Source organism: Cervus elaphus, chromosome 1 (genome assembly GCF_910594005.1).
Source record: "Cervus elaphus chromosome 1, mCerEla1.1, whole genome shotgun sequence".
NCBI lineage: Eukaryota > Metazoa > Chordata > Mammalia > Artiodactyla > Cervidae > Cervus > Cervus elaphus.
Genome location: NC_057815.1, coordinates 23,295,528 through 23,308,817, shown reverse-complemented (window position 1 = coordinate 23,308,817; position 13,290 = coordinate 23,295,528). Strand labels below are relative to the sequence as shown.

General features: G+C 38.9%; 1 protein-coding gene across 1 annotated transcript in view; it reads left to right on the top strand.

Moving 5' to 3' along the window:
- Positions 1-13,290, top strand: part of ARHGAP42 (Rho GTPase activating protein 42) — a 314,057-nt gene that overhangs the window by 242,647 nt on the left and 58,120 nt on the right. The window contains exons 7-8 of the mRNA XM_043896938.1: positions 6,433-6,537; positions 8,605-8,734. Of these exons, the coding sequence (XP_043752873.1) occupies positions 6,433-6,537; positions 8,605-8,734 (235 nt within the window). The remainder of the gene's footprint in view (positions 1-6,432; positions 6,538-8,604; positions 8,735-13,290) is intronic.

Below are 13,290 nucleotides of genomic sequence, written 5' to 3'. Positions count from 1 at the left end.
AGTTGCTAACACTCCAATGGCATAAAGTGAAGAGAAACTAAATAGCCTATTGATGAAGGTGAAAGAAGAGAGTGAAAAAGCTGGATTAAAACCCAACATTCAAAAAATGTAGATCATGGCACCCAGTCCCATGACACTTCATGACAAATAGATGGGGAGAATGTGGAAACAGTGACAGATTTTATTTATTTTTACTTTTTTAAAATGGCTTTCCTAGTAGCTCAGATGGTAAAGTGTCTGCCTACAATGCAGAAGACCCGGGTTCAATCCCTGGATCAGGAAGATCCCCTGGAGAAGGAAATGGCAACCCACTTCAGTGTTCACGCCTGGAAAATCCCATGGACCGAGGAGCTTGGTGGGCTACAGTCCATGGGGTCTCAAAGAGTTGGACACGACTGAGCGACTTGACTTTCTTTCTTTCTTTCTTTCTTTTTTTTTATTTTTGAACTTCAAAATCACTATGGGTGGTTGACTGCAGTCATGAAATTAAAAAACACTTGCTCCTTGGAAGAAAGGCTATGACAAACCTAGACAGCGTATTAAAAAGCAGAGATGTCACTTTGCTGACTAAGGTCCTTATAGTCAAAGCTATGGTTTTTCCAGTAGTCATGAATGGATGTGAGATTTGGACCATAAAGAAGGCTGAGCACCAAAGAATTGATGCTATTGAATTATGGCGTTGGAGAAGACTCCTTAGATTCCCTTTGACAGCAGAAAGATCAAACCAGTCATTCCTAAAGGAAATCAACTCTGAATATGTATTGAAAGGACTGAAGCTGAAGCTCCAATACTTTGGCCACCTGATGTGAAGAGCTGACTCATTGGAAAAGACCGCAGGCTGGGAAAGATTGAGGGCAAGACAAGAAGGGGGCGGCAGAGGATGAGATGGTTCTGTGGCATCACTGACTCAGTGGACATGATTTGTGGAAACTCCAGCAGATGGTGAAGGACAGGGAAGCCTGGTGTGCTGCTGCTCTTAGGTTGCAGAGTCAGATAGGACTTAGCGACTTTGCAACAACATAGCTTCTCTGATTATTACCCTCTTTGACAAGCTGTCCCCCTATGCCACACTGACTGACCACTTTCCATCCATGACTCTTTTTTCTTTCATTTTCTCATTCATTGCATTAGATAGTGATACTTTTTCATTCCCATTCAATCTGTACATTAGACTTAAAGCACTCTGTGGTCATTCAGAAGCTATCCCTTGTGATTTTTCTCTCTGTCCTCCTCCAAGTAAAGAAGAGCAGAGACCGCAGGATTATCTCGTAGGCCAGACACAAGTACAGGATGAAAATTTATGCCTTGCCTGTGCTCTAGTTTTCCAGTCTTCTTGGAGATTTCAGTGGCCAGATGTAGACATCTGTATAAGGCTTTGATCTCCTTTAGTACATTATGATGCTCTGTTTATGAGAAGTGTTTGTATTTTTTAAAAACATTATTGGGATGTAATACACATGCTCTTCAGTTCACCCAATTTTAATTAGTTTTTGTCTGTGCTCTGAGGAGGTGTCCAACTCCATTCTTTTCCATGTGGCTCTTCAGTGGTCTAAGAGTTCTTTGTTGTAAAGACTATTCTTTACACATTGTATTGGAGAAGGCAATGGCAACCCACTCCAATACTTTTGCCTGGAAAATCCCATGGACGGAGGAGCCTGATAGGCTCCAGTCCACGGAGTCGCTAAGAGTCGGACATGACTGAGCGACTTCACTTTCACTTTTCACTTTCATGCATTGGAGAAGGAAATGGCAACCCACTCCGGTGTTCTTGCCTGGAGAATCCCAGGGACAGGGGAGCCTGATGGGCTGCCGTCTATGGGGTGGCACAGAGTCGGACACGACTGAAGTGACTTAGCACACATTGTATGATCTCGGCACCCTTGTTGAAAATAAGTTGTTTGTAGATATCTGGGTTTATTTCTAGACTCTCAGTTCTCTTCTGTTGATGCGTATGTCTGTCCTTGTTCCAGTGTCACACTGTGTTCATTATTCCAGTTTTGCCCAGTTTGGTCATCGGTCATCGGAAACTACAGGAATCACTCTGGATTGCTTCAGAGGTGTGCCCCTCACCCCCTTGCTAGTCCCAACCCCTTTTCTCACTTTTCTCTGCTATTCCCAGTTTTACTGGTAACTGTGGGCCCTTAAGGCTTGAAGTGAAAGTTGCTCAGTCATGTCCAACTCTTTGCGACCCCATGGACTGTAGAGTCCATGGAATTCTCCAGGCCACAATACTGGAGTGGGTAGCCTTTCCCTTCTTCAGGGGATCTTCCCTACCCAGGGATCGAACCCAGGTCTCCCGCATTGCAGGCGAATTCTTTGCCACCTGAGCCACAAGGGAAGCCCAAGAACACTGGAGTGGGTAGCCTATCCCTTCTCCAGCGCATCTTCCCAACCCAGGAATCGAACTGGGGTCTCCTGCATTGCAGGTGGATTCTTTACCAACTGAGCTGTGACCTGGTGATTAATCAGCTGAGAAATTGTGATTAAGCTATTCCTTTGTTGACTTGCTATGGGTTTTGCTAAATGATTATTCATCTATAACTGCAGTATCAGTTTTTACATTTGGTCAGTTTGTTCCGGTGGCGAGGTAGATTGATCCTAAAACCCTTGGGGATGATAAAGTGCTATGTGAGTTTTTCCTGATGGTAAAAGTGCCTTTCTTAATATTAAAACCTAGTCTACCTACTGGCTTATTGTATAATAATGTTAATATTATCATTTTAAAAGTCAGATTTACTTTAAGGTAAGCTGAGGCAATAGTCTTTTCCCTGCCACTGCACCCACCCAGGCACACGGAAAGAAAATGACACAGGGAAATACAGTTCCTAAAGACTGTCAGGCAGTCCTGTTAAGTTCCCGTGATTTAGCATCATGGAATTTGTTCAGGATGAAATTAACTAAACATTTAACTTTGCCACCACCTAGAGGCAATTATGTCATACATACTGTCTTTATTAAACTTTCTCAAATGCTACTTCCAGAGTAGATGTGGAACAAAAGTAAAAGGTAGATAAGTCTTTGTATATAATTTTTCTCTACCTCCTAAAGAATTGTCCTTTCCCTAGTGGGTGCTCAGCATGCACTGTGAGATTAAAACATAGTTGTTTACTGCTAAGCAAATCTGAATGTTACTAGAAGTTGCCAGTAGGAAATGGATCTCAGGGAATTGGGTGTTTTATAGGAATATTCATTGCAGATGTTCTTAAAGTATCTCCTTTGTAAGTTGAATTCTCTATACTTTGCATAATATTACAATAGTATCTTTCTTTTATGATATCCAGTTCCTTGTAAGACAGTATAGACATTAAGAAATGAAACAATATTACTTGCAACAAATTCATAACTACTATGCAAGTATTTAGAAGACTACTGTTGTCTAAGTATATACTTCAAAGGTATTTTCTTATTTTGTCTCTGAAAATCTCTAAATTTACATATCTATGCCATGGTTAACTAAAGGTTTTTTAATCCTGTTTTAAGATACAGTTCTTTTAAATAGGGTCATAATATGTGCAGACTATATATCTTAAATTATTGAATAATTTAACAAATGTATGTAGCATCCTTTTAATAAAGGGTAATCTATTAACTGTTTAGTTTCCCTAATAATTATTTGTTGATATAAAATTGACAGCATAAAATAATTCTAAAATTACAGACAGTATATTTTGACACATCATCAGGAACTGTTGAACAAATAAAGGAAATTCCTTAAAATGTAACAACTTAACACCAATTTGAAAGTATATGCTTTCCAAAATGTGTATGATTTTGTAAGAAGTTAACTTGTTTAAGAAGAGAAGCATTAGGTCATTGCAGAACCAGTATTTAACTGTTGGAAATCATAACACACATACCAACTGATGCTTGACTGAATCCGCCTTCTTCCCCAGACAGAGGAAATGACAGGATGTTATTCACATGTGAAGATGGCTTCAAATTGTGTTTCTTTCCTCATATAAAATAATAGTTTACAGACATGCTATGCTGTTTGAATTAGAAAAACTTTCGCATCTTCTCAAATGTGTTTTCTAACTTTATTGTAGGAAGAAGTTGTGGAAGAGATTGAACTGGTAGACATGTATATGGAATAAAATCCCAGGAAATTAAATGAAAAATTTAAATAAATTATTTTTCAGTTATAATATTTCATATAAATGACCGTGTCCTGTAACTCCATGGACAGCTGCTCTTACTTTACAGATAAAAAACATCATAAATAAGTGCATATGAATGTGGGACTAGAAAGCTGGGGTCATGGAAATTGTGCTTTTGCAAAGAAAATTTTATTCTAACTCTTACCTGAAAAGATCTGTATCTAGCTCCATGTTTTTGCTCAGCTCTAACTTTTTTGAGTTCTTCCTGCCGCTTGCTAAAATATTCTGTGTTACATAAGCCAGTACTGCCACCTTGTGGTCGTTTCCTGAATTTCACCTGGCCATCCTTACTCCTTGTCTTTGGGCACTTCTCATTTCTGGCTTACTGGTTTAGTATTCCTCACATCTGCACGCTTTTGATCTCCGACTTCTGGTTAGAATCTCTCCTAGGGTTAGTTAGTTGCTATTAGTCGCTCTGTCATGTCTGACTCTTTCTGATCCCATGGACTGTATAGCCCCACAGACTCCTCTGTCCATGGGATTCTCCAGGCAAGAATCCTGGAGTGGTTAGCCATTCCCTTCTCCAGGGAATCTTCCTGATCCAAGGATCAAACCAGGGTCTCCTACACTTCAGGGAGATTCTTTACCATTGGAGTCACCAGGGAAGCCTGTTACCCTTTGGACCTAACAGAAGCAGGAGATATTAAAAAGGAGTGGCAAGAATACACAGAACTATACAAGAAAGATCTTCATGACCCAGATAACCATGATGGTGTGATCACTCATCTAGAGCCAGACATCCTGGAATGCAACGTCAAGTGGGTGTTAGGAAGCATCACCATGAACAAAGCTAGTGGAGGTGATGGAATTCCAGTTGAGCTATTTCAAATCCTAATTCCTGATGCTGTGAAAGTGCTGCACTCAATATGCCAGCAAATTTGGAAAACTCAGCAGTGGCCACAAGACTGGAAAAGGTCAGTTTTCATTCCAATCCCAAAGAAAGGCAATGCCAAAGAATGCTCAAACTACCACACAATTGCACTGATCTCACACACTAGCAAAGTAATGCTAAAAATTCTCCAAGCCACGCTTCCACAGTATGTGAACTGTGAACTTCCAGATGTTCAAGCTGGATTTAGAAAAGGCAGAGAAATCAGAGATCAAATTCCAACATCTGATGGATCATCAAAAAAGTGACAGAATTCCAGAAAAACATCTACTTCTGCTTTATTGACTACACCAAAGCCTTTGACTGTGTGACTCGCAACAAACTGTGGAAAATTTTTAAAGAGATGGGAATACCAGACCACCTGACCTGCCTCCTGAGAAGTCTATATGCAGGTGAAGAAGCAATAGTTAGAACTGGACATGGAACAACAGACTGGTTCCAAATTGGGAAAGGAATATATTGTCACCCTGCTTATTTAACTCCTATGCAGAGTACATCATGAGAAATGCTGGCCTGGAGGAAGCACAAGCTGGAATCAAGATTGTCAGAAGCAATATCAGTCACCTCAGACATGCAGATGACACCACCCTTATGGCAGAAAGTGAAGAAGAGCTAAAAAGCCTCTTGATGAAAGTGAAAGAGGAGAGTGAAAAAGTTGGCTTAAAGCTCAACATTCGGAAAAAGATCATGACACCTGGTCCCATCACTTCATAGCAAAAAGATGGGGAAACAATAGAAACAGTAAGAAACTTTATTTTGGGGGGCTCCAAAATCACTGCAGATGGTGACTGCAGCCATGAAATTAAATGACACCTGCTCCTTCAAAGAAAAGTTATGACCAACCTAGACAGCATATTAAAAAGCAGAGATATTACTTTGCCAACAAAGGTCTGTCTAGTGAAAGCTAGGGTTTTTCCAGTAGTCATGTATGGATGTGAGAGTTGGACTGTAAAGAAAGCTGAGCACCGAACAGTTGATGCTTTGGAACTGTGGTGTTGGAGAAGACTCTTGATCGTAGGGTCGCAATGAGTCGGACATGACTGAGCGACTGTACTGAACTGAACTGTGTTATTTTCATCTTTATCCCCATTAATTCTCTCCTGGATATTTTGTAAGTGCATTTGAAGAGTAGTTAACATGACAGCTGTCCATGATAAGACCTAAAAGTTAAATCACATCTGCCAAAAAGGAAGTGAAAATTAGCTTCCATGGCTTCTGTTTCATATCTGTAATTCTAGTGCCTACTTTGCTAAGGATATTCAAAACTTACTAGCTTGAGGAATTAGAATGAAACATAGTTTCTCTAATTTATTTTATTTGATGATCATCCTTTTAAGAAAACACATTTTTATGGTTTATTTTTTATCTTTTTTTTTTTTTTTGCAGCTTTTATCATTCCTTCAGGGTTTATTTACTTTCTACCACGAGGGATATGAACTCGCCCAGGAATTTGCACCATATAAACAACAGCTGCAGTTCAACTTGCAGAATGTAAGACTATACCTGTTCTCACCGCCTCTCCTTAGTTAATCAGATGATCCCAGGGCAACTGAGTTATAGCCAAGCTGAACTTTGGAGGCTTTCAAAAACTTATCTGAGTACAATAAAGCCTCACTCATTTAGAAAAACCACTTAGTAAATTTATTAATTTTTTAAAATAAGAGCTAATCTTATGTTAGAAAAATATAACTGGCAAATTTCATGAAAATGAAAATATCTGAGTGCAGAAACCTTAGAAACTGTTGCCTTTATCTAGTGTTTTCATTATTTTACTGAGTGACCCTAGGCATGTCGTATTTCCTGAGAGGGCAGTATTTCTATATTTGTGAAAGGAATTTTCACAGTGGACATGCTCTTTCCCTTTCCTCCCTGAAGCTGTTTATTTTATAGCTGATATTTACTGTTTTCTAAAAATAAATTTAAATGTGGCTTTCAAGCATCTGTAAAAGCTGCTTTAAAACTTCAGGAAGAATTATTTAAAAAGATCCTATCTCTTTCCGGGAGAGTTTGTTTTGTAAAGTTGTCCAGTAAATCCTTTTAATATTTGATTGCAGTTGTATGAATTCTGATTTACATGTACTGGATACCAGTTACACTTTAAAAAGCTAGCCAGTCCATTCTGTATTATCAAATATGTCGTTCCATTGCTAAGTCACGTCTGGACTCTGCAGCCTCCTGGACTGCAGCACACCAGGCCTCCCTGTCCATCACCATCTCCCAGGGTTTGCTCACACTCATGTCCATTGAGTCGATGATGCCTATAGCAAAATCTTAATTGCTGAGGATTTTGTGTAAATCAAGAGTTATTTCTGAAACCGTGTCTGGTACTCTGTAGCTAAAATAATTTGTGAAGGTTTCACTTAATTTCCTATAAAAAGCATGCCTTTCACTCCTTACCTGGTTTTTGCCATTGTAAAGATGTTCAGCAAATAGAAATATGGAGTTGAAGCGTACCATGAGAAATAAGTAATTGCATTTATTCTACTTGTGTTTTGCATTTAGCTTTTTATTTAACCTAGATTTTCTCACAGAATCAATTTCACATGCAATTCATTCCATTGTTTTTCAATATGGAATGCATTTGGGCTTTCTCAGTAAATATTAAAAGGGAAAATTATAAACCCAAAGTATTTTTATTATTTCCATATTAAATGCAATTGGCAGTAAGATTCCTGGGATTTGAGAACAAGAGACAGGTGAAATATTGGAAAAAATTCAGATCCTTATGTTTTAATGGGAAAAGCAGCAAAAGTGGCAATTAAGAAAATTTTCCTAACTTTACTTTGAGATTCAGATCTTGTATTAGGGGCCATAACAAAGTGGTAATCATCACTGCCTCACAGGTTGGTAATTATTCTTATGTTTCCAAGTGCATATTGTTGAGATAATGTGACCTGAAATGCAAAATTGATTTTCATAGAGAAAAGCCATATACTTTCTATTTCTTCCCTTAAGTAAACTTGCTATGGTGTAAGTAAATTATTTCCTACAATAGAAAACGTTAGACCTTGGAAACCTATTCATTTTTATGTGTTAATTTATGCATTGACCTCCTGATAACTATGTTAGGATTTTGGGAAAACAAGGTAAGTGATATTTCTTCAAAGAGGTGTTTGGAATAAAAATGATGAAGCTTTTTCTTGGTAAGTGCCTCATATATCAAAACTATGTGAATTTATTTTAACCCTCAAAACAAGTTACTGTGTATCTGCTTTTTTTATCTTAGGTATTATGGGATACAAAATGCTATTTTAATTAATATCTTGTTTTTGTAAAGCTATAAGTTGTTCCCTAGATAATGTTCAGTGCAAAAGTGGATAACACACAGACATACATAGATTCAAAGAGAAACATGCAGAAGGTCATTCAGAAAAGTTTCACTAAAGCAATTCAAAATTAGAGCATAAAATTCAATGTAGATGGTGGTGGATATGGTGAACGGTCCTGAAAGAGTCAAAGTTATCCTTAGCACCATTTGTAGTCTTGAAACCTTAGGCTGGGTGTTCCTCAAAACTGGTAGAAAACACTGAATGAAATTGTTGTTTCTATTTACTAAAGACGAGGAATAATTTTGAAAGTACTCGACAAGAGGTAGAGCGATTGATGCAGAGGATGAAATCTGCCAATCAAGATTACCGGCCACCCAGCCAGTGGACAATGGAAGGCTACTTGTATGTCCAGGAGAAACGTGAGTTGCAAAGACGTAGATTAATGTCTCTTAAGATTAGCATTCTGTTTCCCATGAGACATGAGTTGGTTACTTACTTTTCCTTCAAGAAGGAAGACTGAAATTCCTTACAGCTTTATCCTATGTGGTCTGCTTGGCCAGCGACTATCACTGAATGTGGAAGTTTTTCCACTTTTCACCATTGGATTCTCTAAGCTGGTATGTTGTTGAACTTAGGACTTAGAATCTTCGTGATGATACCGTAACATGAGTTCAGTTTTAGAATTTAATTATGGTGTCCGATCTCAATGCAAAGTTTCACAGAGAATTAAAACTTAAAGCCTTTATGAGATAGATCATCTTGGTGACTTTGGTAGTGGTTTTCCCCTTCAGCAGCATTATTTCGTTTAATTCTGTGCTCTGACAATTTTTAGGAGTAAAACTGGCAATTATGTAATATCAAACTGGGACTGTTTACTTCCTGGTGTTGGGAAATAAGCTTCAGATCCAATAGAGCGCTATTATAACTGCCTCACACTGAGAAGTTTTTCTCACAGTAGTTAATAAAAGCCATTCAAACTTGTATAACTAGGGTCCTTTTTTGTCATTAAGTGGAACCAGTGATTAAATTAACTCTGTTTCAAACCAGAGTGCCCTAAAACACTCTCTTACTCTTTGTGTTGAAGGAACAGTTGTTTGTGTCTCCAGTGCATCATGGGTCAGGGTCTTCATAAAACACAGAATCACGTGCCTGGATTGTGCAGTAATCTCAGATTGCTCTAAAAGCTGTGAAATGCCTATTCTCACTTTCTGTAGTTCTTCTCACATGTGTGGACTTGAAGATGACATGGAGTAGCATTGCCCTAAGTCTCCCCATCTCTAAACAATAGATCAGGGTAGTTGTCTTGAAGACATTATAGTTAAAGGGTTTGAGATGTGGAAGCTGTAGATGTTGACTGTGAAAGTTTTGGGGGCATAATGCAAAATGATCACTAATATGCCAAGGTAGTTTATATTTGACATGACCAGATGATTGTCATTTGTTCCTTAACAGTACACAAGCAGATAACAGTTTGGTCCAGTAGTCTCAGCAAACATTTATTACTACATTGGTCATAGTGGGCTGCTGGCTCAGGGGATCTGGTTTCAGGATTTTCCCACTCATAGCTATCTACCTTGACCAGTCTACTGTTTTCAGAAGTTAAAATGATAAATCTAATGTCCTGCCTTTATAATCTATAATTAAAATATAATAAATAGGTTTTTCCAAAATTTCATGAAAAAAGACCAATTCATTGATCATATATACAGAGTACATGGATCTGACTCAGGTCCCTAAGAAAGATTCTGCATACTGAATGGTTTTTCCATATTTGAGAGCCTCAGTGTGAGGGACATGGAGAGGAGCTTACACTGTGCCTAGTGGGGGAATATGTGGATAGTGAGGCTTGTCAAATCTGCATCTGGTAGAGGAGGTGTGGTCCTGTTGCCCAAAGATTTTTTATTCATTGCAGCTCAGCAATACTTTATTTCTTGAGGTCCCCCCTCACCCCTGTTGTTAACACAGTTGCTAAAATCATTGTGGGTATACAACATCATGTTCTAATCAAAAAAGCTTTGGATTACCTCGCAAAATTCTTGTATACATAGGCTTGGCATATGTCCTGTTCAGTCACTACTTGGTAGCCCATCCACTGGATGGTGCCAAGGTTTGCTTACCTATTCCCCAGCTGTTGGACATTTGGATCATACTGAAAGCATAAGCCCTTTAATAATCTGGGGTCTGGATGCATGGACAGAATGCAGTGTTTTATGCACCTGTCTGATGTTGATATCTTTTATTCTCAGATACCTGACTTCTCTGGGTCAGTCTGAAATGATCATAAAGCCCTTTGTGGCACTGACCTTTTCTCTGAGAGTTCCTATCCCTCTAACATCTGCTTTTAGGCTACAGAACTCGGGTAAATCTTCAATTCCAGTGTCTCTGTAGCCTGGGACCAAATCTGTCTGTCTCCTTAATAACCTGTGAACCCATACCTTATCTCCATCTCCATAGTCTTGCACTGGTCTCCTCACTGTTCTTTTTCGCCTCCAGGCTTGTCAACCTCAGTCCATTCTCAGAGAGTTTCCAGCAGCTTCCTCTGCAGTGCTTGCTTGGTTGTGCCTCTCCTGTGATGGCCGTGGTCACGCATGGCATTCAAGGCTCCCCTCTATTTGTAGCATCCTCTCTCATGACATTCTTCCTGTTCCCAGGACAGCGTCCATCTCCATTTTACTCTATATCTGCCTGTGCTGTTTTTATAGCTTTAGTGAGGCACACTTGGCATGCAATAAATTGCACATATTTAAAATGTACAGTTTGATCAATTTTGCCACATGTATCCACCAATGAAGCTATCACCACAGCCAACATAACACATGTATTCATCACTCTCAAAAGTGTTATTTTGCCTCACTGTAATTCCTCACTCCTTTCATTCCCACTTACCATCCTCTCTTCTTCCTTTTGCCTAGGGATTTTAAAAGGAAAATGAATGGGATTATATGCTTTGGAATTATTTTTCTATGAGGAAAAAGTACACAAAGCCCCTTTCTTCTTGGAATCTTTGAGAGCATTTATATTAAGAAAATCTGGCCATTTCACTAAGACACATTGATTGTGCTCTTGCTATCCCTGAGTACGTCTTGTGGAGAACAGAAAAGGAGATAAGGAGATGAAGAATATGGCTCCAAGATGTTTATTCAATTGTGGGAGGTACAAGATGGATAGACTTACACAATTAGCAACCAGTGATCAATAGTAAATATCAGAGCTGTATACTGATTGATAAATGGAGATGGATGTAATGGGATGGTAGCAGATAATTGCTATTTAGACACAGCACTCCACTTCATCTGGGTATGTGGTTTGTATGTTACCCACCTCCAGGTATATAGTGAATTGCTTTCTGGTAGATTCCAATTTAAGCAGGAAGAGCATGGGGTCCAGAGTCAGATAGAACTATATTGGAATGTTATGCCACCTGTTAACTGGGTGATTCTGGGTAGGCAACTTTCTGAGCTCCATCTCCTCATTTATAAAAGAGGGATATTTATATCTACTCATAATAACATTGTAAGAATTAGAGATAATGTATACAGAATGTCTCTGTTATCCGTAGTAGCACACAGTAAGACCACTGTACTTCTAGGAGCCCTTACTGTTCTGTGCAATTTGTATTTGTGTCATTTCATTCTTAAAACAACTCCTCTAAAAAGAACAGCTCCAACCACACGCCCTGTTAATGAAGAAAGCTGCAACATCTGCCCCTCTTAAGCTTTATTTTCTTTTATGTAAAATGCTCTTTATAATGTCTGACTCTGAAAGTTCCTAGATAAAATGTTGACACTAGGTATCCAGTGGATGTTAATTCCCTCCCAGTCCACAGACATCATCTCAGCAACCTCAGGTGAACACTGGATAAGATAATTAAACTTGTTTTGGTTTGCAGCTTCAGAGCTGTAATAAATTTTATTTTCCCAGACTTTTTTTTAGGGACTTCAGAATCACTTGCCTAAGAACATCTGCCCTGGCCTGGTGCCAAGCAACTTTAAAGAAAGCAGCCTGTGTGTGCAGCACATTTGAAGACCAAATGCATGGGGTTCTGAAGTTAACACAGAGGCAGGATGAAACATCTTGGGTCTAATAGGTCATCAGAGTGTTGCAGCAGTTTTATTTAAAAATTATAGCTAATATTGCTTCATAAATTGCTTCCTAAGTAGTAAAGTCACTACAAGGATTTCTATCCAGCCACTTTCCACTAATCAATTGTAAGCCTTTAAGTATTTTACACCACATGTAACAGAGTTATCAACAAGTATTATTAAGTATTACAGTATTAAATAGTCCCAAAACAGAATTGAAGTTAATTGCAGTAATCCTTTGTGATTACCAAGTATATAGCTGCACCCCATAATTTTAAAGTCTGGAGTGGTTTAAGTATTAAAGCTACATATGACACCAAGGGCACTATTACTACAAAAAAAATTTCAAATGGCTCATGAAACACTTTTCTCAAGAGGTGCATTTTTACAATTTGGTTTCTTGGTTTTGAATACATTGTTATAAAACCCAGCCAGCAATAACATTGTGTATACTTGTTGCTAGAGAGATCCTGTGTGGCAAGCTTTAGGAAACAAGCTCCACTTCCAACCCACTCAGCCCACTGGGGCACTTGGGTGCAAGATAATTGGCTTCCCTGTGGGAAAGATGCAGTCTTCTGCCGAGGTCATGAAATCACTGAAATCACTGAACTCGTGATGCATCCGTTTGCCCTGGGGAAGCAGCATTGACCAGTTTCTAAGGAGAACACTAGATGACAGAGTGGTATGCAGTGGGAAAGGGTTGCATACCCCAGCAAGGTTATATTTATGGAGAAAAAGAAAGTGAACATTATACATGCATGAATGCTAAGTTGCTTCAGTTGTGTTTGACTCCTTGGACTGTAGCCCACCAGGCTCCTCTGTCAATGGGATTCTTCAGGCAAGAATACTGGAATGGGTTACCATGCCCTCCTCCAGGGGATCTTCCCAACCCA